This window comes from Camarhynchus parvulus, chromosome 3 (assembly GCF_901933205.1).
Source record: "Camarhynchus parvulus chromosome 3, STF_HiC, whole genome shotgun sequence".
Taxonomy (NCBI): Eukaryota; Metazoa; Chordata; class Aves; order Passeriformes; family Thraupidae; genus Camarhynchus; species Camarhynchus parvulus.
In genome coordinates this window covers 102,317,473-102,341,880 of record NC_044573.1, presented here as the reverse complement: position 1 = coordinate 102,341,880, position 24,408 = coordinate 102,317,473, and the positions used below count along the sequence as shown (strand labels likewise).

The window sequence follows — 24,408 nt, the reverse complement described above, 5'->3', positions numbered from 1 at the left end:
TCCTCTACAGTCACTTGGAGCTTCTCTACCAAGGCAGATTTACAAATGGGCTTCTCACACCCAGCTGATTCTTCCACTGTGATAGAAGGGGCAAGCAAGGCCCTGTGCAACCCCTCTCAGTGACACTCCACATGTTCAAGAATGTGTTTAAAAGCTGTATGGGCTTGTGTGCAGCTCCTATTGCAACAGACTTCAGAGCCACCCCACCACTCACAGCCACTGTTTTCTGTGCACTGCAATGGCTGTCACACCTGGGAGTCTACACACATAAAATAAATGAGCTGGGAATGATCACATGGGAAAGGCTCTGCTTACTCTTGTAATCAAGGCAAATTTTGTTTTAACAAGATCATCAAAAAAGAGTGTGGAGGGTGACAATGCAAAGCCAACGAAACCAGAGCTAAGCAAAGTAATAAAACCAAATCCAAAATATGGCATCCAGAGACTCAATCTTGCTTTTTCCTTTGAAACAAATCAAGCCACAGCGTTAAAAATGACAAGGAAATCAATTTCCTCACCATAAACATGTTGCATCTAGGTAAAACCTTACAAAAGCAAGACCTGGTAAAACCATGGCTTAGGCCTGTTACTTTGGCTAAACAGAAAAGGGAAAGGGACTCAGCTGAATTAGAGGTAGAAAAACAAGTTCTGTAACCATTGTGAGTTCACATCATGGTGCATGGTGCTTGCTGGAATTGTGCTTGTTATGATTTAAAACTATGTAGCTGATAAAGGCCAAACTGTTCAAAAAGGCCAGGTTTTTGCAATAAAGCAGCTCTCCTTTGCACTGCCTGGGGACTCTGTGTCACTCTGCATGGTCACATCAACATTCCTAAAATGTAGCTTCACAGGTCCACAAAACCTGCCTTTCTTTAACAACTGGATAAAATGGCAAGAAGCTCTGGGGTAAAAACTTCTTGCTGCCCCTTTTCAAACGCATCAAAAAATGCTCAAGTTTGGATCCTCCATCATTTGTTGTGATGGTAGAACCAACATTGCTAGGTGCTTTATATCTGATAAGTTTTGTGAAGCTGTAAAGAACAGAAGCTCATCTCTTCATAAACACAGCTGTTTAACTAGGGCTCTTAACTGTGATTTGATCTCAGTTTAAGGAGATTAGGGTTTATGATAGCATTTGTCTTTTCTGAAACAGGGTAAAGACAGAGAATATGGGAGGTTGAAAAGGACCTACCTCCAGCAGACATAATTTCAAAATCTAGAATTGCTCATTTTTACTTTTAGAGAAAACACTCAGGTTGACATCAAATGCATTGGAACTTTACATAGCCACATTTAGCACTAAAACAAGTTGCTGGTACATAATTAATAAGTGGAAAAGACAATTTTTACAATCTGATACACACTGTTTTTATTGCTATTCCTCTCTTGCTATTTTTCCCTCTGAAATATATTTTAGAAGTGTAGCAGCTCACTCCAGAGACAAGAATATACAAGCTTTCATCAGTAAAAAATTGTTAGAAAATGAAATAGGCACAAAATTGACAAAATTCTATAAAAATGCAATTCAGCTCTGTGAAAATTAGTCTAAATGGTTCTCGAATGTAAAAGGATTCCTATTCCTTTCTTCCCTATTGTTAGGCTATAATTTTCTAGGGATTTAATAGGCAAATCCAACAAATCACAAAAAAATGTATCATTTTCTATAATAATCTTTATAACAGCTATACAGGACTTGTATGTCATCAATATCTTTGGTCACACACAAAAAAGTACTTCAAAGTACACGCTCTCCTTAGCTGGTTTATAAATATACATGTGTTCCACACACCGTGTTACTGCAAAACCTCTGAGGTCAAATTTTCCAACCAAAATCACAGAACAGTTTGGGTTGGAAGAGACCTTAAAGATCACCTAGTTCCAACCCCCTGTCATGGACAGTGTCCATTAGACCAGGATGCTCAAAGCTGCATCCAACCTCATCTTGAACACTGCCAGGGATGGGGCATCCACATCTTCTCTGCCAGTGCCTCACCTTGCTCACAATAAAGAATTTCTTCTGTATCTCTGATTCAAACCTACCTTTTTCAGTTTAAAGCCATTTCCCCTTGCCCTATCATCACATGTCCTTCAAAAATGTCCCTCTCCATCTTTCTTGTCTACCCTCTTAGACCCTGAAAAGCTGCTGTAAGGTCTTCCTGAGGCCTTCTCCAGGCTGAACAATCCCCACTCTCTCAGTCAGTTTTATTGACTTTGACTTAATCCCCACATGATGGACTTCAGATTAGCTCACTGCTTAAACAAATGAGTCCTGCATTAATTTTTCAAAATCAACTAATTGTTCTAAGAAAGCCATTTCTTTCAAAAAGTGACTTAAACACTTTGAACCACATTTGTAATTGCATTTGAGATCCTAAAAGCATCTAATGAATTGGGAATGTCAGAGCTTCCCCACTACAAGATTAAAACAAACATGAATTTATTATATAAACCTACTAAATAATACCTGAAGCAACTAAAACACCTGTAACTGCTAAAAGATAAACCTTGTAAAATTATGACCTATAGTTTCACTCAAACATTAAAACAGGCTCCACCCTAAAGGAGCACTTTGAAAGCTCTTCAGCACAGATTTTCACTTCAGAGACTGTGATCTTTGAATCTGTCATTACTATCCCACATAGACCTTTAGCTTGGAAGCCACTTCACAGGAAATCTTCTTAAGATCTTTTTGACAAGTGTATTTGTTGTAATTTCTTCCATTCCTCCCTGGTACAAGGGAGTCCGAAGTGATCAAAGGAGTAAAAGGAACCCTTTGTCACAAGGCAAGGAAACCCTCAGCTCTGCAGCTCACTTGCACATCTGCAAGCTGCCAAGAGTGTCCCAGCTGGAGTAAGAAAGGCTGTGCAGGAGGGACACAGCTTTTCCATCTCCTTGCCTCCTCACCTTCCTGGAGCCACCAGTGTCCTGATCCTGGGGCAGGAGTGGCAGCAAAGGGCACCAGCTATGAGATGTCAGCAGTTGTGCTCAACCAACACACCTGCTGCAGGTCTAGACACACAGGTGAGACTTCTCTACTTCCAACTGGGCACACTTTGGGCACTTGACCCCAGAATGAGATTCCAGCTATCTTAACACATTGATGACCACGTGCACGGGTTCAGGAAACATGGAATTCAATTTTCTTCCACCATCTTCTTTGGCTTTGTGGTTACAAAGTAATGCTTCTATCAGCTCCTAAAGGAAAATTTGTTGAAACACAGAGCTGGGAATTCTTAGAAGAGTTTCTAATTTCCTATCATTTTCCACAAGCTTAAACCCACTGGAAACAGTGTTAAACAGTGTTAAACAGCTTTACTAAGATTTTGAAAGAGTAAAGATTACTAACATTTATATTTCCGAATGGAAGACATTAACTAAGATAGTAACAACAGACTGCCATATTTGATCATCCATGGTATCTGTGGATATTAGACTTCATGTTAGTTTCTTAAACTTAAAAATTGATGTGTATTTTCAACCATATCTGGCCTTCAAAACAGCTTCAGCAATTTTTTTTATGTAACCGCATATATCTGTATGTTTATACAGTTATACTGCAGATAGTATCCAACAGATCTGAGCCACAAAGAGGGCAACAGCCAATAAAAATCCCCCCACAGCAGACAAATTCAAACATAGAATGCAGTAACACAGAAGAAGTCTTGCTGTGTGGACACCTTGGTGCCTTTCTAAATCAAAATGCACATCCACTGCTTAGCTGAAGAACTGACCTAAATCCAAGAGCTGTGAGTACAGCAGGCTTCCTAAATATGGGTGTGATGCTCTGTGCACTTCTGAAGGTAATCTGGGATAAATAAATTGAGGCACTATTACTGTAGGACAGCAAGACCAAAGTAATGCTCTCTAGTAATTCTCCAATGTTCACAACAATAGCAGCAAAATAATCAAGTTTTCTGACAGGTATCAAAAAGAACATTAGAAGAACACGCAGTTGCTCCTAGCACAGCTTTAATACTGGAAATCATTTTCTATACTGTTACACTGGATAAATATATTAGTAAATATATTAGCTAGCGTTCAAAAAACAGGAAACTTTTTGAAGTTCAGAACAAAAGCATATATAAAATTCACAAGATACACAAGATATTACTCTAAAGGACAAATTAAGAGCCCATTTGAATTAAACCAAACTAGACAAACGGGAAAGGTGTTTCATAAAATAAGGCAACAGGGACAGCATTCATTTTCCCTATAAGTCAAAATGCCATTACTATTACAAACGATGCAGAAATTATATCAGGAAAATAGCATGTGACCTGAGCACAGCAGCTGAACAGTGTCAGTTCCTGCTGCCTACATCCACTGCTTGACCCTCTGTATTGTACATGAACCCTGGCCAGTCTGCAATTCCAGTGGACACCAACCTCCTTGCAGACCTTGGGCCACAGCTACCAGCTTGGCCTACCTATAATGGATGTCCTACCAATTCTGCACATTCCTTACAAAAATTAATCCCACCCAGTCTGGAGAGATTGTGAGAGATACACCATTGCACAGAGTCAATTAAGGTGAGATACCTATGTTTACCAGGATTAGACTAAGGAAAAGGAAACCTGCAGCCCATCAGAGGTTATGTTTCCATACTAATTTTATTTGAGGGTAACTGTGTGATTTTGCTTGCTCAATGTGTCATGACACACATAGCACAACTATCACCGAGGTAGTACACTGGATACTGGTATTCACAGGTGGCTCTCTGGCACTTTTATGTAGATTTTCATGAAAAGGGTACAAAAGAGGAGGTAAAAGCACAGCAATATGCACATGGGTAATATGTTAATTTTCTCATTTAGCCCCACCAATTCACCTCAGCCTTGATATGCATCAAGCCCCTTTTTTCTCTTCTATGCCTTTCTTGATGAGAGGCTGACAGCCCCATTTTAGAGAGGTAGTTTTCTGCTTAGGGTAAATACTCACTAGGAACAAGCATTAGAGTAGACATTATTTCACTTATTGCCCAAGAGAGCACTTAAGCTTATTTCTGGAATAGTGAAAGGCTAATATACTGCTTAAACACAACATTGATAACTGAGATGCTTTCCTTCACATATATTTTATGTTGTTACTTGTTTGGCAGTAAAACATAAGTTCATATTTAGCAAGGCACTTAGGCCACATTTTGTTAAAATATATATATACCCCTGAGAAAAATGACTTATACTCTCTCCATATGAAAAATTGCTCTGCAATACCAAAAAATTGACAGAAGCAAAAATCAAGTACTGATCTGAAGGAATGGCAAGCTTGTACCAGAACATGACAATCCAACTTAGACACTGCTGTTCTGCATAGGTAAATGTGTGCACTATTGGAGGTGTATGGAAGATGTCTTTGGACCTGTCATCAGCACAGAACTGTTCCATCACAGCAGGCTGCCACAATGTGTACACCACCAAATTTCCTACAGCATTGAGCTGTGGGATTTCTGCAGAAGAAAAATTTAGGTCCTTCACAAATGCCATCAGGAAATCCAAAATGGAGCTCAAGCCTAACAAAAGGCTGAAAGGTTGAAAATAGGGCACAGAAGAGGATAAACAGGACTGTAATAAGAAAACTGGATTTGTACACTTATTATTTTTATAAAAGATACACTACAAGCTCATATTGACCTATAACACTGCAGTCTTCTTGTTCTTCATTTTTCTATTTATTCAAGCAAAGACACTTTTCCAATACAGAGACCAAATACTGTTTCTGCACATCCACAGGGATAAAAGGAATAACTAGCGTTACACTCTGACAAATGGAACATATTACTCCATGAACACAAGTTCAGAAGTTACACACAAGGAACTTAACAGGGCTAGAATATCTTAGGAATGCCTTGGAAAAGGCACAACACATTTGCATGCATCCTAACTGAATAAACCACTCAAGCAGCTTTATCTACCAGCTTTTCCTAGATTGCTCACTTATCAGTTGATTACCAAGTAACCAAATGGCTTAGCAAAAGGGAAAAAAAAAAGAAAAAAAAAGAAGCCAAAGAAAGCCAAGGGAAAACTTCCAACCTTGCTTCTGAAGAAGTACTGGCAAATACTGAAATTGACTTGCTTTTATTGTTAGCTGCTTAAAAATAATATGTATCCATTAACAACCTACTTAAACAGAAGCAGGGATGGAAGAAACTAATCTGTACTGATCACACTTAGGATTTTTTTCCAAATATGATTTAAGAGTCCACCTTGGATCGAGTGTGGTATTTAATACAGAATCATTTGACCAATCTACTGCACAGAGACAGAATAATCCAGTAAATATTTTTCTGTCTAAGCATTAGTAGGATATTTGAAATATGATTATTTAAGCCTCATGATACTGAAGTTTCTAATAACAAATATAAGGCATAATTATATCTAAAGCTAACATTAATTTTGTACTTAAATCTGTGGCTTGCTCTCTACTTGCTAAGGTTCCAATATCGAGCCCTCTACCACTATATTTCTCTGGCAAACTTGTTCCATCTTACAGGGTTGGTTATTTTTTCAATTACCAAGGCAAAGAATTCACCTGCTTCCTTAAAGTACAGCCAATGAATCTTTCTTGTAATGGTCAATTATGAAAATATTCACTTTTCATTTCATGATAAACTAGACATTTATGTCCCTGTCATGACTGCTTCCTGTGGAAAAAAGAAGGGTGCTTCACAGGTTGTGATGAAGAAGAACAAACCAGAAAAAAAAGTTTCTTTTCCTCCACCTTCTTCATGATTCTTTCCTTTGTTTTCCTCTTTTTTTTATTTAATTCTTTTTTTCCATGTCACTGACTTAACCTTACACATTTTAATGCAGCTGACAAATAAAAAATTTCTTATGTAAAAAATATTTCATAATCTCATGTGCTAATAAAATGTAAAAATCAACATGAAAACATATCTTATGTCAATGAATAATCATAATTACTGTCTTAGCTTACCTAAGAAAGACCTGATTGAAGAGGGTCATAAATTGATCCAATTTCACAGCCTACACAGGCTTTCTGGTGGGGTTTTTGGTTTTTATTTGTTTTAAGAAACACATCACTATAGTCCACTTAAAATAAGACCCATCAAGCCAAAGAGTCTGAAAAAGCAACAGGAATTTCTGCAGTAGTTGGCAGTAACCCACAGCCTAGCGCACTGCCACCAATATTAGCATTTAGCTTTCTCAGACTTGGTTTGTTCACAGTTGTATTTCACCATACTCACTAGAACTAGCCAATTGTGAATTGGTTGCCTAGAAAAATCTAAAGTATGACAGGTAAGAGCTGCAATCACTTCATTTAAATAATATTCAAGCGTCACTCCATGTACACCTTTTGATGCATTAAAATAACAACCTTAATCTTATGTGCACTAGGATCAGATCACCCAGCGGACACTGGGAATTCAAACTGCCATAAAAAACTGTGCTCTGCAGACAGTGGCACCCTTTCCAGAGGTTCTCTGAGGGAAGTTTTAATTTGTGCTTTGGGCCTCATGGCAGCCCTACTAGCAAAGGTGCCCTGGGGACATGCTGAATTCATATTGCTGTGACATGCAGCCATGTGTGTGTGCAGAGGCCACACTAGTCACAGGTAAGATGGATAAATCAAATGGTAGCATCCCCCCATCAGCTTTTCTATTATCTGCCCCACTTTGTGCAAATTTCCTCCAGCTTCCCCAACACCTCTTGCTTTGCCGTTCTTCCTCAATACATGGGATGGGGATTTGTCAAAGTCAATGAGCACTTTATTATAGTGAGAGTGCTCAGTAATGAACAATTCAGCAATTTAATGAGATTCTGTAGATCTGTCTCCAGCCTGTCCATCAAGTTTCACTTCTATAAAGCACCCTGACACTAATCCTCTGGCATACCCAATCTTCACCCTGGGCTGAATATTAGATTCTTCCATGGTATATTGCATTACCACTATAACCTTAGTAAAAATGATGAACTTAACTACACTTGAGGCAATATAGTTGGTCTGATTTGATTTTCTTCTATTGGGTTGACTATGAGGGAATTACTTATTTACTAAGATAAAGAAAGAAACCAGTTTCTTATTGCCTTCTGAATGCCCAAATTGGTAAATATTTATATGTGTCTTTTAATCCATTCTGGGAACCTGGAATATTTATAAATATATATTTATTCCTGGTTTTACAAACTGAATTAAAAAGATGCATGCACATTTTGCCTGCAGCAGAAACCTAGTTTAAAAAAATTCTTCGGAACAGCAGTAGTAACCTTTAGAGAGGCTATTATGATAACACTCAAATGGACAGTGTGGAGTTTGTTGTCACTCAGAAAGCAGCATACTACCTATCTCTGCCCAGTATACCCTGCAACAGAAACAGAGGCTTTGTCACATTTGCCTCATGAAGTGTTCATTGACTGGAGTGCACACAATTAAGAAAATTACTTCAGAGTCTGAGTCTTGCAGAACAGGACAGTTAGGATTTGAACACTCCCACTTCCCAAACATCATTATAGCAGGTTTGGAGCGAGTATTAAGTTATATTTGTATGGATTCCCACACAAACTCTTCTAGCAAAAGTATACCCAAGCATGTAGCTAGGGGATTCCACTGGCTCTGCAGAGAAATGATGATGAAACCCAATCAGCCAATCATCCATGCTCCATGCATAAACTTGTACATCAAAATTTACTTCTGATAAAGGGAATATGGGCTGGGACTCCAGAGTAGTGTGCCTTAAAAACCTAAACCAAACACAACCCATCATCATGTGTAGTGTCTTTCAGATTCTGCTGTACAGGCATCCTCCAGGGACTAGGAAAGGAAAAAGTCAAATTTCATTTGGGTATTTGCAGAAAATATCACCTTTGTAACATACTCTATAATGTAAAGCCTCAAAATTTTGGAAAAAAATATGCCTGCTACATAACTGAAGGGTTATGTTACATCTCCATGCTGGTTAACCTGACAGTTTTATTTTTTAAAGAATAAATATTTTATTCTGCATGACATTATTCATCCACAGAATGTAAAGCATCCCACTGATGAATATACACTTTACACTTGGAGAAATTGATAGCATCCAAATGTAGTTATCTCCTTAGAATAATCCAAAGGATAAACAGATAATAAATAGGTAATAGAGGTTGAAAAATAAATCGGTTTTCTGAATCACAGTCTTTTCTGTTGGACCAATACAACCCACTTCCTAAAAGGAATGCAAAGATTTCTTTTCAGCAAGTTTCCTTCTACCTTGAAATACACTGAAATACTTTCCTCTCTAAAACATGACAGCAAAAACGAAACAGAAAGATATCTTTGGGTAATCAATATTACAGAGATTTCCTTCCACTCCACAGTGAATTTTTATAGACATACGATGGGAACATTTCCAAGCACAAATTTTAGTTCAGTTTTTGTGTTTCTCTTAATAGGTTATGTGTTTTCCTCACATTAGGTTTTCTCCCAGCCCATATGCACTAAAGGTCACAACACAATGCTTTTATCTTGTTAATACTTTATGGCTAGCAACTTGGTCCTTTTCTAGATCCAGCTTTTTAAAAGGAAGTGATCTCAGGCTTCTTGCCACAAACCTTCCATAGAAGCTTCCATTCATCTTGGAGCAGTGCTGCCTGTGTGATGATTCCCTCATACACTTCAGGCAAAGTCAGCTGTGGTGGCCCAAACAATTTCAATGACTATTGAAGTTATACAGCTAAATTTGCCTGAAGTGAATGAGAGAGACTACAGAAGCAAGTTTGCCACCAGACTCATGGCACTAGCCTCATCAGTGGCAATTATAATTGAGCTGCATGCATCAGCCATCTCTTCCTATCAAAGAAGTTGGATCTGGAGGAAAATCTCTGTCTGTATTTAAGTAGCAGAAGTTAAACAGCATGACAAATTTCTCTCTCAAACAAAGTAATTGCATTAACACAACACAACATTTTTAGAATTTCGTTTAGAAATTTCCCTCAGTTGTTATTCACAGTTTTTGCTCAAGTGCTTATTCTCCCTCGAGATTGCTCCAGGGTTTCAAAACAACAGATTACTGCTATGGTTTATAGAGTGTCACACATTCTGGTTGTTCACCAATCCCCTTACCTGCCAGATTTGTTCTTCACTGAGTGAAGTGAGTCTATCGCTTTTAAAAACCTCTCGAAGAAGACAGTACGGGAGTGCCAGAACTTCTTCAGGATGACTCTTCAATAGCTCAGAGAGATGTTTTACTAAGAAGCCAATGACTGCATTCTCCAACAAAGTGAGGTTGAAAAGATCCGCAAGCTTGTACAGGTCCAAGTAATTAAAACTATTTAATTCCTAAATGGATGAAGCAAACAAAATACACGTCACAAAAATATCCCAAACATGAAACAGAGAATATAATAATACGCAGGTCGCAGATAATGAAAAAAGGTTATTTTTTTGGAGCTGTGGAGGAAGGAAGGCACTATAACTTGAAGTTAGTTAACACAGCCTCATTCAAAATGTATATGTGGTACTACTGCATATGCAAATATATATGATAGTACTAATTTATATTGCAACTCCTGAGGTTATATATGCATAAAGAATCTGTAAGAAATATGAATTAGTACATAATATAATAAACCAGCATGATTTACACTGTATGACAAGAGCTCACAGGAGCTAACAAGTAGATTAAAAAAATGCATTTTTTTAACTACAATGATTTATTACAAAGCAATTGTTTGTTCATTATTTACTGTTTTGATTGAACTAGAGCATCTGTACCACAACTTTTTGTTCTATGAAACCTCCCAAAATACAAGATGTTGAGCTACATTTTATTACGTATGAATTTTTCTTCATTGAACGAATGAACCCTTTTTTTTCTGCAATCACTGTCATCAAAATATAGTGGACTCTGGCTTCTCTCTCTCCTTCTAGCAGCTGAACATGTGTAGCTCAAGGCAGAAAGCTTTGCCCATCCTGCTAAGAGATGACCAATATTTATGGGCTAACGTTTTCAACTTGGCATCCCTCATAAATTAGTACCTAGACAACTAAGTACCGCTGTTCCAGACCACACTGCTCCCTTCAGGGAACAGGCCAAGATTTCACCTCTATTAGACAAAAGTACCCAGGGCACCTGGGAAATAATAATCATGTTTACCCATTTTCTCTGTTCTTGCTGCATGCTCACACCTCTATTGCTCTCTCCTCCGCAATCCCGGTTCTCATCTTCCAATTTAGCGCATTGCTCCCTATCAGCCGCCTTCCCCTTGACCAGCCCCATGTGTGAGAATGACAAGGAGCCTCGTCAGTCTCACTTTGCTGGTGAGTTAACACGGGGACTGGAGCAAGGAAGAGAAACAGACTAAATTAAGTCAATTTCACTTTCACTGCTCTGCTGGATGGAATGGCAGCACCAAATGAAACTGACAAGAAATCTTGTAAATGTCAAATGAGCTGCACGGCTGGCAGATAGAGCAGAGCAACAGGGAAGATGGGAAAGTGCGAAGAGGGGTTTTTTTGGAATGTTTTATGGACTACATCTTGAACGTGTGAATTGGGTGCCTGTCCCGATGACTGTGGAGCTGTTTATGCATATGCAATGGAGAGTGGAGAAAGAATTTTTTAACCTGCTTAGAGGAGTCAGTACTAGAGGAAATGGAATCAAATTCCTGTGGAGGTTCCTGCTTGTTACATAATCTCCCAGTCTGAACAGTTCACCTTCCCCAGCAGAGTTGTACACTAAAGATAAATCTTACTCATTATCTACTTAGATTTCTGCATAAGAGCTTCCCATTGTTTTTCTTGGAAGAACAAAGTTCTTTACATTGTCAGAACAAGCACTAACAGCCATCATCCCAAAAGCCACAGCTATTCTAGGGTCAGCCCCTCCCCACATTAACACAGAGGGGGTAAGAATAAATCTGCAGTTGCAGAAAGAAAGATAAAAGAATGAATTCTACACAAAAAGTATCTGGTCTTTATGCATGCTTGGTGATTTAGTATCTTCAGATCACAGATGGCACCTCACAACCCCACTCCTGTGATGGCCATGCTATGGTGACAACAACGCATAGGAGTCTAATCCAAGCAAACATCGCAGTATTTGACAAGCAACAACCATAGTTTATTGTCTCTGGCTCAGAAAACTATCTTTTCAAAGAACTCACTGATTGAATAAATCCCAAATGTCAGAAAGAAATTTAGAAGAGCTCAGCATGTATTTATTGAGCTCTTTTGTTGTCAATGGCTATGTCTAGGGACATAAATAAATAAATAAATAATCAAGCACTGTGAGCTGAGGATCAACAGTCCCAGTAAATATGTGCCTGATCAAACCCCACTAAGTGGTGGTTGAGAAGGAGAGGTGGCTTTTAGCAGACTTCAGAGGAGGAAAATACTGGAGATAACATAACAGGATCCTTATTAGAGAGAATCAGCAATGAGACACACAAATGCAATCCACCCCTGAAAAATCTTCACATTTTCAGTGAAATCGGAAAGACACTGGTATGCCTTCATTTTAGGTTTGGGTATTTTTCATGAGCTCCAAACTCCCCTATCCTCTTAAATCAGAAGCAATCAAAGTTGTTTTTATGAAAGCTGTCTTACAGTTGAAGAGGTCAAATATACTTATGGATGTATAAATAAAATTTCACCAGTTATTTGTACTACATGTAGTGACTTATTTCAGATGCTTGTTTATGTATGTGGGTTGGTTTTTTGGGGAGGGGGGGTTATGTGTTTACTTATTTTCATTGCTGCGTTTCAGATGATTTTGATGCTTCCTAACATAACATGTTAGTTACCTGCTGAAATTACAGTCTACTTGTCAATGAATACTGAAAGTGTGTTTTGTTAAAAGTGGCCTTGGCCTGGAATCAGTAATGTTCATTTCTGATTTTGTAAGGTTAGAGTTGATCTACAGGTTTGTATTTCACAGACAAAGAGGCAAATATTTCATTAGGTTTTACAAATGAAAATCAGGTTCATACAATACTATACACTACTGCCTCAGTTATGATCTTAGAAGGCAAAAATGTCACAATGAGATTGTTCAATGTATACCCCAGATCACATAACTTTGCTCTTACAAGCGGTAAAATTTCAAAAAACAGTCTAAAATGAAGTATATAAAATTAGCTGCAAGAAAAATGCACCTTATCTTCTAGCTTTAAAAAAGTCCCACAGGAAGGATCAAAGCAATCACTGTCAGCTCAATCTCATTTGAATAAATTTTTCATGCTAAAATCTTAATTGAATTAAAAACTTTGGTAAATGGTGAAATAGGTTACTAAACAGGAAATTTAGGTGTGTTCATCAGTAAGAGTACTGGCAGTCTCTGCTTTCCACAGATTTTATTATATTGCATTAACTGAGCAACTACAAAATTTTGAAGTAGTGTGTGACTTTCTTGTGGTACTATATTGCAGTATATGTTCTTTGAAAACAGGCATTACAAACCAGGCTTATGTAAATTTTTGAAACTTTTAACCCCCTTTTTATTAACTTTTATGTGTATGCCGCTTTTCTTTTTTGAACTGAAGGATGAAATATGGACACAAGCAGAACTGTCACTAAGAGCTGAAGATAGTGATCTTATCTTTTCCAATATGATGCATGTTACACTGCTGAAACACATTCAGGCTAAGAAAATATGTATAAATTTACAGGTACAGCGCTGAAAACTAAGTTGAAATAGTTCTGAAATCTCACTGTAAACTCAAACCAATTTAGTAAATTGTCCAAATTATTTATCAGTGTCTACTTCTAAAATAAGAAACTACCTTAGATCCCCCATGCATTCTACTTAGTGTGCATCCCCCCACTGAAGCAAGGGAATCTATAACTCCACACTAAGGGTCTTCTGATTCAGTAGTACCAACCTTTAGATGCCAAACCAATTCAACAATGAGCTGACATTTAAAAGCCTCATAAAAGAAAATATATTCTACAAACAAACATAATCTGAAAGATGACAAACATTAAATATTCAAAATAAATGATGTGACATGTGATATTTTGATACAGAGGTGTATTTCAATATAGAGATATGATAAATTGTCAAACAGGAAAAATAGATATAAACATTGTGTTTAAGTTGCTTCCAAAACCATCTTTATTTGTTCGTTTCTTAAAGAATAATTGCCTTGCACAAGCCACAGAAAAGGATGTAACAGATTGATAAATTAGAGTTAATCATAACCAAGTACACAGCAGACTACAATACACCTCTATTCCTGTGCTTCGTGTTATAAATAGCAGAAAAAGCACAAGGAGAACTAAGGGGAAAGAATGCATTTCTTTATGACCTTATTTGAAAGATAAACTCCTTGGGGAAATACAATTTATTCAGATTATCAAGACCCTGCTGTGCAAATCTACAGTCTGGGAGCACACTATGGAGATCAAACAATATTTACTTTATTCTGTTGGGTATAAAAGCTTTTAATGAATGCATAATTAAAACAGCAAAAGTATATACAGCTTTAGAATTCCACTGCCAAGCCAAGCCATTAATATCCAAAGTACCGTAACCAGTTGTAACTCCACCTGCTTCCTAGATTACAATACTGTTATAAATCAAGGAATTAAATGACTAGCCCTGCTGCTGTAGCAGGGAGGAGTTGCATGGTGACACTATTTCCCCCTTTTCTAAAATGGGTTCAGCCTCTTTAAAGCAAAAAAAAAAAAAACCAACCCCAAGCGTGAGGTCTCTGAGAGAGGGACATATTCAAAATCCTTAAGCAGCATGGGTCTTGACCCTACACCTCCAGGTTCTCTGCCACATTAAACACTATGAACCAGCTGCACCATTCAGAAAAAATCCTTGACAAAAATCATAGCAAAGATGGACCCTAAATAGATCAGGCATAGTAACAAAATGAAAAATTGTAATGAGAAAAAAGGGGATCAACACCATTTTAAGATAAAAGAAAATCAGTTCTGCTCGGTCTAGCTGTTTCTTTGTATATCAAAGGTTTTAGTTTTGCAAAACCTCACACATTTACTTAAGAACTAACAGACCAGGCACACACTCAACAGCACAGCAACAGACACAAACATTGCATAATAAGCATAAGCACAAAAAGTATATTTTAGATCTTATTTGAAATTTGTCTCTGTTAAACACCAAAGTCATCCAAGTGAGCCATTAGAAGCATTTTGCTGAAGGCTGGTCACAGTGGAACAGCTGGCCCAGAATTTTTCGATGTACTAAACTGATTACTCTTATTATGAAATAAGTGCAGGCTGCAGATGTGTTTATATACAAAGTAAAAGATGGCTTTAAGTGACTCATTTATACAATTAATTTTTCTGATAGATCACTGTTTTCTCACCACTTCCTGTAATTCTTGAATTTGTTTTCTCCTTTGAGCATGAAAAGGTAATTTGCATCCTTGCTGCTATTTCAAAGTAGGTCTAGAGCTAAGTAAAAGACCAACAATATCAAAACATTTCAGCCCTATTATTTTTCCTTTATCCTATGAGAATTCATTTCCCTTCTCACTTATTGTTTTTCTATATCCGCTCAGTTCTCAGGTTTAATCCTGCTGGCTGGTGCTAGTGAGAATCCACTTTGAAGGCACAGAGGAGGCCTGTGAGCTTCACAAGCACAGAGGAAAGACATGACATTCTCAGATTGCTCATGTGACGACACCAATGTGTGGTATTCAAAAAAAGAAAGTGAAACATGCCATATGTAAAACTAAAAAAAGAAAACATTTTCTAGAAGCTCAGCTTGATCTACATTATTAAATAGTACAAATATCTTCAACTGCAAATCCAATTAAATATTTTAGGTGACACTGATTATATATAACTTTTATAATCTGCATACACAATTATGTGTATCATGGAAAGAAATAAAAAAATGGAATATTAAGACTACACAGTTAAATTAGTACCAGTGGAAGAACTACAGGTAAGGTTCTGCAGAGGTTTCAATAGCTGCTTTCTCTTGGTTATCAGATGCTGCAATAAATTTTTTTAAAATTATTTTAAGTGTCCCTGGCATAGGAACCCCCTAAATGAAAAGTCTGACATCTTACCAGCTACTCCTGGTAATATAATTGTAGCCATATATTGTATTTAGCAAATAAAAGTACAGGGATGAAGGAACATGGAGACCCTTGACCTGGCACTTTTCTATCATTTCACACAGTAGAAGCACAAAGCAAGGATTTGACGAGATTTATCAACACTTACCATTTTTGCCAATTATGGGAGCTTGCTTCTTCTTCAAAAATGTTGTGAGGAATAACATTTCTCATACACATTCATATATTCTTTACTCCAGCAGAAATCACAGAATATAGTCTCTACAGATGATTTATCATTTTACATTTTTGCTAGCTCTTTGGAATTACTACAGTGTAACATGAAAGCTGAAAACTACTTGGCTAATGCATCAACAAGCAGTAGTTTTTTATGGTAAGTGTTCTCATTTCTTTGTTTTTGTTGCTAATATTGACAAATCCAGAAACTGTTGTCCCTTAGAAACCCAAAGCTTACAGGAGAGCAGCCAAAATAAATAATTACAAACCAGAAGAAGAAAAAAGCTAGGACTGTATGATACTATGACTTCCTTTTTTTTTTTATTTTTGTTTACAGGCTTCTATTTAAGGCCATGAGAATACAGAAGTGGGAGTCTATTCCTCTACTAGGCCACAAACTCATCAAAACATCTTCAGCATAAATTAAGAAAGATCCATCTTGTTCCAAACTAGTATTACAAGAAGGCTCCGCTGATTTTGAGACTCCATCTCCTAATTTCATTTAATTTACTCAAACAGTTTATATACCTTTGTTTCTGTGCCAAAATGATCTTTTAGATTTAACAGCACAATGTTTCTCCCTGATCCCTCCACTCAGTATTTACTCCCTTGACATATTTACAGAAAACAATGATATTCCTCCTCAGCCTTCATTTTAGTAGACTAAAACAAGAAAAGGTCTTCTAATCTCCTCATGTACAGTAGGCCTTCCTCATCATCTTAGCTGACCTTTTCTACACCTCTCACAGTTTTGATTTCACTTACTCTTCTGCATGGACAAACTCTTCCCAGTACTCCTGATTTTTCAGCAGTACCTTGTAAAATGGCATTAATACTTCCTTAGCTATATAAATTAACTTGTATGAAAGTCAAACTGCCTTTTTCTTGATGCCATGACATTAGTAGCTCTTAGTAGCTCATATGATATAATACATGAAAAGTCTCTGTGAACTTGGTCCTCAAGTGAGACACAGAAACAGTCACTCAGAAACAGCCACTCTGGCAGGCAAGACAGAACTAATGCAACATATTACAAATGGGAATTATGATGCAATAGATTCTACTGAGGATGCTCAGAAACTATTTTCCAATCACTTCTTTAATTGCATTCTGTCTTTGAGTAACAGATCTTGTAATTGTCCAGCTCCATACCAGTTACTGGGGGGAAATTATTTCAATGATTATTAAAGACTCGTTTCAAATTGTATCTGGATCAATGGGCTGAGGCTGACAGTATGAGATTTAACAAGGCCAAGTCCTGCACTTTGGCCACATCAACCCCATGCAGCACTACAGGCTGGGGGCTGCAAAACTGTGCAGTGGAAAAGGACCTGGAGGTGCTGCTCAACAGCAGCTGAACATGAGCCAGCAGTGCCCAGGTGGCCAGGAAGGTCAATGGCATCCTGGCCTGGATAAAGAATAGTGTGGCCAGCAGGGCTGGGCAATGTCCCTCTGCTCTCAGCACTGGTGAGGACACAGCTCGAGTGGTGTGTCCAGTTCTGGGTCACTCACTACAAGATATTGAGGGGCTGGAGAGAGTCCAGAGAGGGGCAACAGAGCTGATGAAGGGTGTAGAGAGTGACTGATAGGAAGAGTGGTTGAGAGAGCTGGGGGTGTTTAGCCTGGAGAAAAGGAGGCTTGGGGGTGACTTTATCACTTTCTACAACTGTCGGAAAGGAGGGTGTTGCCAGGTGGAGGTTGGTCTCTTCTCCCAGTGACAGAAGCAATTTCCTCAAGCTGCAGCAGGAGAGGTTCAGGTTGGATACCCGGAAGAATGTTTTCATAGAGAGGGTGGTTAAGCATTGGAACAGACTGCCCAGGGAAGTGATGGAGTCACATTCTCTGGAAGTGTTCAAGAAACAACTGGACATGCCACTTAGCGCAATGGTTAATTGACATGGTGCTGTTTGGTTAAAGGTCAGACTCGATCTTGAGGTATTTTCCAACCTTAATGATTTTATGATTCTATTCTGTGAAAAGCAGGTAAATAAATCCTCCTTAATATACCGAAAACCAAAGTCTTAAATCAGTATTAAGTATGAAAACTTTTAGACATAGAAAATAGAAAAAGAAAAATTATTTCTAATTCACAGTACATTAAGGTGCAATTTTTACTCTTAATTCATATCTCCATTACCAGCATGGAGGACAGATGGAGACAGAAAAAAATTAAAAATCAACATTCCTGATATATCTGTTAATAGAGGTATTAGTGTACCTGACAGTTTCCCTCTCCAATGGCTTTTTAAAAGTAACTTGCTATTTTGCCAACATTTAATAAGTCAAGCTGAAGTTTTCCAGCTTCAAGATGAATCACTTGAAACCTCTTGAAAACATCCCTAAAAGCATATTATACATTATTAAGAATGAGCCTGACAGGAAAAGACCATTGCTCTTCCATATTAAAAATATCCAGAATAGAAATAGATCATAAGAGTTGCCATCCCTGTGAACAACTTCTACTGGCACCCCTCATTAAGCCTCTAGAAAAATATTTTGGATATGCTCAGTAACACCTTGTTTGAACTTTTCAGTCCAAAATCCCATCACATTTTTAGAAAAGGGTAGCTATAGTGAGTTGGTCATCTAATAACATCAGAGAATTAAACAAATTGCCTAAAATACGTGGAATAACAGGTTATTTAACGCAGATCAATTCAAGTCTCAGAAATGTTTGCAAAAGAACCCAAAGCAACAAAACTTCCTTAGAATTTTAAGGCAGTATTTGACAGTCCATCTGTTGAAACCTGAATCCAATGCAGGATAACTCAATAGTGAGTATAACTTTGATAGACAAAAGTCCTCAAGGAATCCATTTTGATCCAATACTGTTAACAGTTTAATTGAAGTAGTGAATGAAGTTTGGTCTGCAGAGTCTGCAGAAGACTCTGCAAGGACAGCATGAGTATTGTCAGGCTATCTGGGAACCAGTAACATAATATAGAAAATATACCAGGCTCTATTTGGAACAACACTGACAAACCATCAGGAGGCACTAAGAAGCAGTCATAAATAGTAACATCAGTTCTCAGAACAGTGCTGTGGAAAAAAAGAAAAGAAAAAAAACTCACATCATAAAATGCACACCTAGTGCTGCACAATAAAAGAAACAAGCCCTCTTGCTGCTTCAATATTACATTTTAAATCTAATCTTCAATTATTGGTCCCAGTTCTGAAGTCCAAACTTTAGGGATACTTAAAACCTACAGGTTGGAAAACCAACCTTGCAAGATTTCAGGTGTTCAACTTAGTTTTTTAAAGAAAGACTCCTGGAGGATTTGATCTTGAGCAAAGATATTTGTAACATGGAGAAAATAAATGAAAGGAAAAATAGCTCTGACTAAATTTTCAGAAAATAGTTTCTGGTGCATGAATGTAGGATCAGAGCTGCCCTGGACAAGGAACTAGAAAGTACAGGTCTGTTTGCATTGGCTTCATGGGATTATGTACATTTTGCAACTCTGCATTAAAAAAAAATGACTGCAATAAAACTAGTTTTTTTGACAACTGTCTGTACAGGTAAAGAAGGAAATATTTGTGCAATTTGACTGCTGGGATTATAATGGTTTCTCATTCCTCTCAAAAGCAAGAGACTTGTTGCAGCTGCAGGAAGATATGAGAGTACTCAGCAGTTAAAACAACCTGACTGTAAGTATGTGAATGATAAAAAGGCAACATTTCCATTTTATTTGGAAAACCGTTATTTGTTCAGGTATCTCTGTGCTCCTGCAATATCTGACCTCAGCTCAAAAATCACTAAGAATTTTATTTTTGTTGCTCATAGCACTAAACCAAGGCAAATTCTCATTTTACAGAGGAGAAAAGAAAAAGCAGAAGAATAATTTAAAAATATTTCCCATGATACAGAATATACAAAAAAGAGAAACTCAAATGCCTGGAACCTACTCCAGTGCTCTAGTAGCTTGATAATTCCTGTCTTCACCAACTTTAACAAAATTTTAGCTTACATATATCGTTTAGTATATTAGCAAAATGTCTGCAACGTGTATTGTATAGGCATTATACCCCAATTAAAAAAAAAAAAAGCAAACAACAATTCTTTACAACTCTTTCCCCAGATTTATGCAGCGAAAAGAGCATCTATTTTTCCCACAACTAGGAGCAGTGTTATTAGTAGGTTTACAATGTATTAATCAGAACCGATTTCAGGAGATATACAGCATTAAAAGGGATAGTGGTAGGCCATAAATAGACAGAAAAGTAAAAGAATGAGAAAAATCTGGAAGAACCACTGAATTTAAAAAAAAAAATCTGGACATGTGAAGATCAAGAGGAGTTTGCTTGTCTTTCACAGAATCCCAGCATTAACTAGGCTGGAAAAGACCTTTGAGGTTATCAAGTCCAACCTATGAATTAACACCACCCTGTCAACTAGATCAAGGCACTAAGTGCCACATGCAGTCTTTTATAAACACTTCCAGGGACAGTGACTCCACCACCTCCCTGGGCAGCCCATTCCAACAGCAAATCTCTCTTCCTATGAAGCACTGTTTCCTGCCTAAACTTCCTCTGGCACAATTAAGACCGTGTCCTCTTGTCCTGTTGCTGATTGCCTGTGAGCAGAGATGGACCCCCAGCAGGATACAACCTCCTTTCAGGTAGTTGTAGAGTGTGATAAGGTCTCCTCTGAGCCTCCTTTTTTCCCAAGCTAAGCACATTTTAAGCATTATTGACTAGGGATTTATCTGTCATTCTTTTAGTCAGGAATTATTTTAAGTCGGACTTTCAGAAGTAGAAAACCTGGAAAGGGTGAAGGCCAAATGAAAAAAAATGAGCCATGACTCAACATCCAGTTTGATTTCCAACATCTGACCTTCAGTAGTGCTAAACAAGGCACAAGTGCTCCCAAAACTAATACATGTGAATGTTCACATGCTGAAGGTGCCAAGCACAAGTAGGAATGCCTGAGCCTTCAAAGATCATGATAACTCTGGTCCATTTGTTTCTAGCAGTTCTTATCAAGAATAAAAAATAATTCAATCCCTCATTTCCAAATCTCAAACAGCTTACAGTCAGAGTCTCTTGTTTAGCATAAGGCCTTTTTTCCCCACAAAGATAAGAACACTTAATCAATGCACCATACATTTAATACAACCAAATGACAAAATTCTGACTGACATCAAGATTTCACCTTAAAGACATCACCTTTATAAGCTGAACAACTCATTGTAGGCTCAGTTTTAAATATTCACAAGTTCAGATACGCGCCAGGACTTCAATCCTGTAGAGTTTGAAAGGCACCTCTCCAGCATTTCCCTTTAAACATAAAAGAATCAAGCAAAGCAACGCTCTGTGGATAATGACCTGGGAGTCCTGGTGGACTGTAAGCTGTCCACGAACAGCAATGTGTCCTGGTGGCCAAAAAGGCCAACAGTGTCCTGGGGTACTTCAGGAAGATCATTGCCAGCAGGTCAAGAGAGGTGATCCTATCCCTCTACTCTGCCCTGGTGGAGCCACATCTAGAGAGCTGTGTCCAACCCTGGGCTCCACAGAACGAGAGAGACATGGAGCTCCTGGAGCGGGTTCAGCAAAGGGCTACAAAGATGTTTAGGGGACTGAAACATCTCTAGTATGAGGAAAGGCTGAGGGAACTGGGTCTGTTCAGCCGCAAGAAGAGATGATTGAGAGGGGACCTCAACAATATATCTGAAGGGATAGTGCCAAGAGAACGGAGCCAGGCTCTTCCTAGTGGTGCCAAGCAATAGCGCAAGAGGCAATGGGCAAAAACTTGTGCATAGGAAGTTCCACCTGAATGTGAGGAAAAACTTCTGTACTGTGCAGGTGACTGAGCACCGGAACAGGTTGCTCAGAAAGGTTGTGGAGTCTCCATCACTGGAAATATTTGAGAACTGTCCGCACACAATCCTGTGCCCTGTGCTGCAGGATGACCCAGCTTGAGCAGGAAGGCTGGACCAGACAACCCACCACGTTACCTTCCAACCTGACCCATTCAGTAACACTCTTCCACAGAACCTTGGAAGGGCATTTAAAAATGAGACATGGCTGAGCTGCTCCAAAAAGCATGTACTTCTGCAGAAAAGTCACCGCTTTCAAAAATTAACTACAGCCTACTGAAGTAGTTTTTAGCCAATGACTGTTCCATGCAGTGTTATAAAAGTTAGTCCTTTTCAAATACAAATTTCAGTAAGAAATGTTGCTAAAACATTCAAATTTCAAAGATTTCAACCACATTTATAAGCAAAACCCTACCAACAGCTTATAAAAGGTTACATATGTCTAATACTGTTTGTTTTCCCCCCACCTCAAAATACTCACACATTGATCATTTTTGCTACTTGCTTTGCTCCTTTTCAAGAAATTTTTTTAACCTGTTCAAGTTTTGGTCCAGGGCTGAATGGTGCTATGTGAGTCCAGAACTTGATTAGGAATACATGGAAGTTAAGACTCATAATAGTACCTAGGAAAGTCAAATAATTCCAAGTGTTTGGTTACAGTAGACTTTCAGTAGCAGTCTCAGGGGTCCTGGACATCATCATTGCATACACGTACTTCCTACATACTTCAGTTCCCTATGAAGATGGTAATGCTTCAAATATGAGTAAAAATACTGAGAGGCAGGCAAACCCAAATACAAATACTGATTTGGGGCATGGTGTATGACAGTAGGCCTGTCCCCCTGGTGTTTTTCATGTCCACAACATGCCAAGTCAGCTGGATTTCCAATCCTAGTGACCACTGGCAACTGAACATACCTGAGGTTACTACAATACTTTCCATGATAATCAGGTGTGCTGAGATGCCATGGAAACTCAAGGCCCTTTACTTACATAATTAGAATAGACAGTGCTTCCAATTATCAAGGACAAAACATTCTACAAGGAAGAAAGAATTCTATGTGTTACCAGTTCAGTTCCTACTGAACTGTAAATAAAAGTCCTGGTTTAAGACCTAATGCTGCTTATACAGCTAGACACACTCTGTAACAGAAATCACAAATTCCATAGAACTGTTTAAACAGATGGGAAATTTAGCAAAAATTTCCTCCAAATTAATAAACAGATGTTTTGAATACATTACTCAAGAAAGCAGGTGATCGAAGTTACAGGCATTTCTGATGTTTTTCATGTTTGAAGTAACACACTCACAGGATGTTATTGATGGTTAATAAAGTTGATGGCACTAATCTTTAGGCATGGATCTTTAATTTTTAGAATTAATGAGAAAAATGAGGACAATTTATAACTTTTAAAGCTCTGATCACATACTGGCTGAAGATTCAGTAAGTCATTACAGCATGTATACATTTATATTCATTCTGGTTTCAAGGCCTATTCAATATCTTGGACAGGAAGAATGTCTTTATTCTAAATGGAGTTATACTCTAAACCAAAATACAAATTCTACAGTTGTGCAAACAAGACACCATAAATGATGGAATGTGCTAAAATGCTGCTTCATTTACTGCTGCTACAAGATCTACTGGAAAACATCAACTGCCTTATACGGAACTTGTTTCTTTCCTTGTGGTCCCCTATAAACACAAACAGTTTAACAGTATTTAACAGTAATTAAAAAGAGATTGTAATCTGGAATACTTCCATTTCTAGAGCTACTTATACATAACATGGGCTTAGGTTATTTTCCTTACAAATCTTTCTTCTTAACTAGCACAATTAGTTGAGTATGTTGTAAGCAGTTCAGGTAGATGGATCACACAATAACAATTAAGCCATCAGAAAAACATAAGAAATGGTGGGGCAGGGTGTCAACTGCTAAATACATAGGTTTGTAGCAAGTCCAGATTTCTTATGCCTTTAATGAGAGATAGGCTACAAAAAAGACTAAAATGCAAATACTGCATAACTGGAGAATGTATCAACTTGGATCTTCATTACTTCAGCCCTTCTTCACCATTAAATAAGCAAGGCTTTGCAAGTCTCTTCTATTAAACTGACTGAAAATTAAAATTAAAATTACAAGGTCTTTTTGACATCTTTTAAAGACAGAGCAGACTGAATCATTCACTATTTTTCTTAGCCTAATGTTTCAGGTGCTAAGTTGCCTCCTAAAATTCCATCAAATAATAAATTTTCTCATTAATTTTTTTAAGAAAGGTTTTGCTACTGCATTTAGAATTTGAAAGTGACTCCCATGAAAATAATAATAATAGTGTACCTAAAAATACAGGTAAAAAAGCAGAGAAGAGGTAAAAGATATT

The 24,408-nt window shown here is 37.8% G+C and overlaps 1 protein-coding gene across 1 annotated transcript in view; it reads right to left on the bottom strand.

The window, feature by feature from the left end:
- KLHL32 (kelch like family member 32) overlaps positions 1-24,408 on the bottom strand; it is a 119,716-nt gene that overhangs the window by 28,613 nt on the left and 66,695 nt on the right. Inside the window, exon 6 of the mRNA XM_030945382.1 lies at positions 10,060-10,275. Coding sequence (XP_030801242.1) covers positions 10,060-10,275 — 216 coding nt within the window. The remainder of the gene's footprint in view (positions 1-10,059; positions 10,276-24,408) is intronic.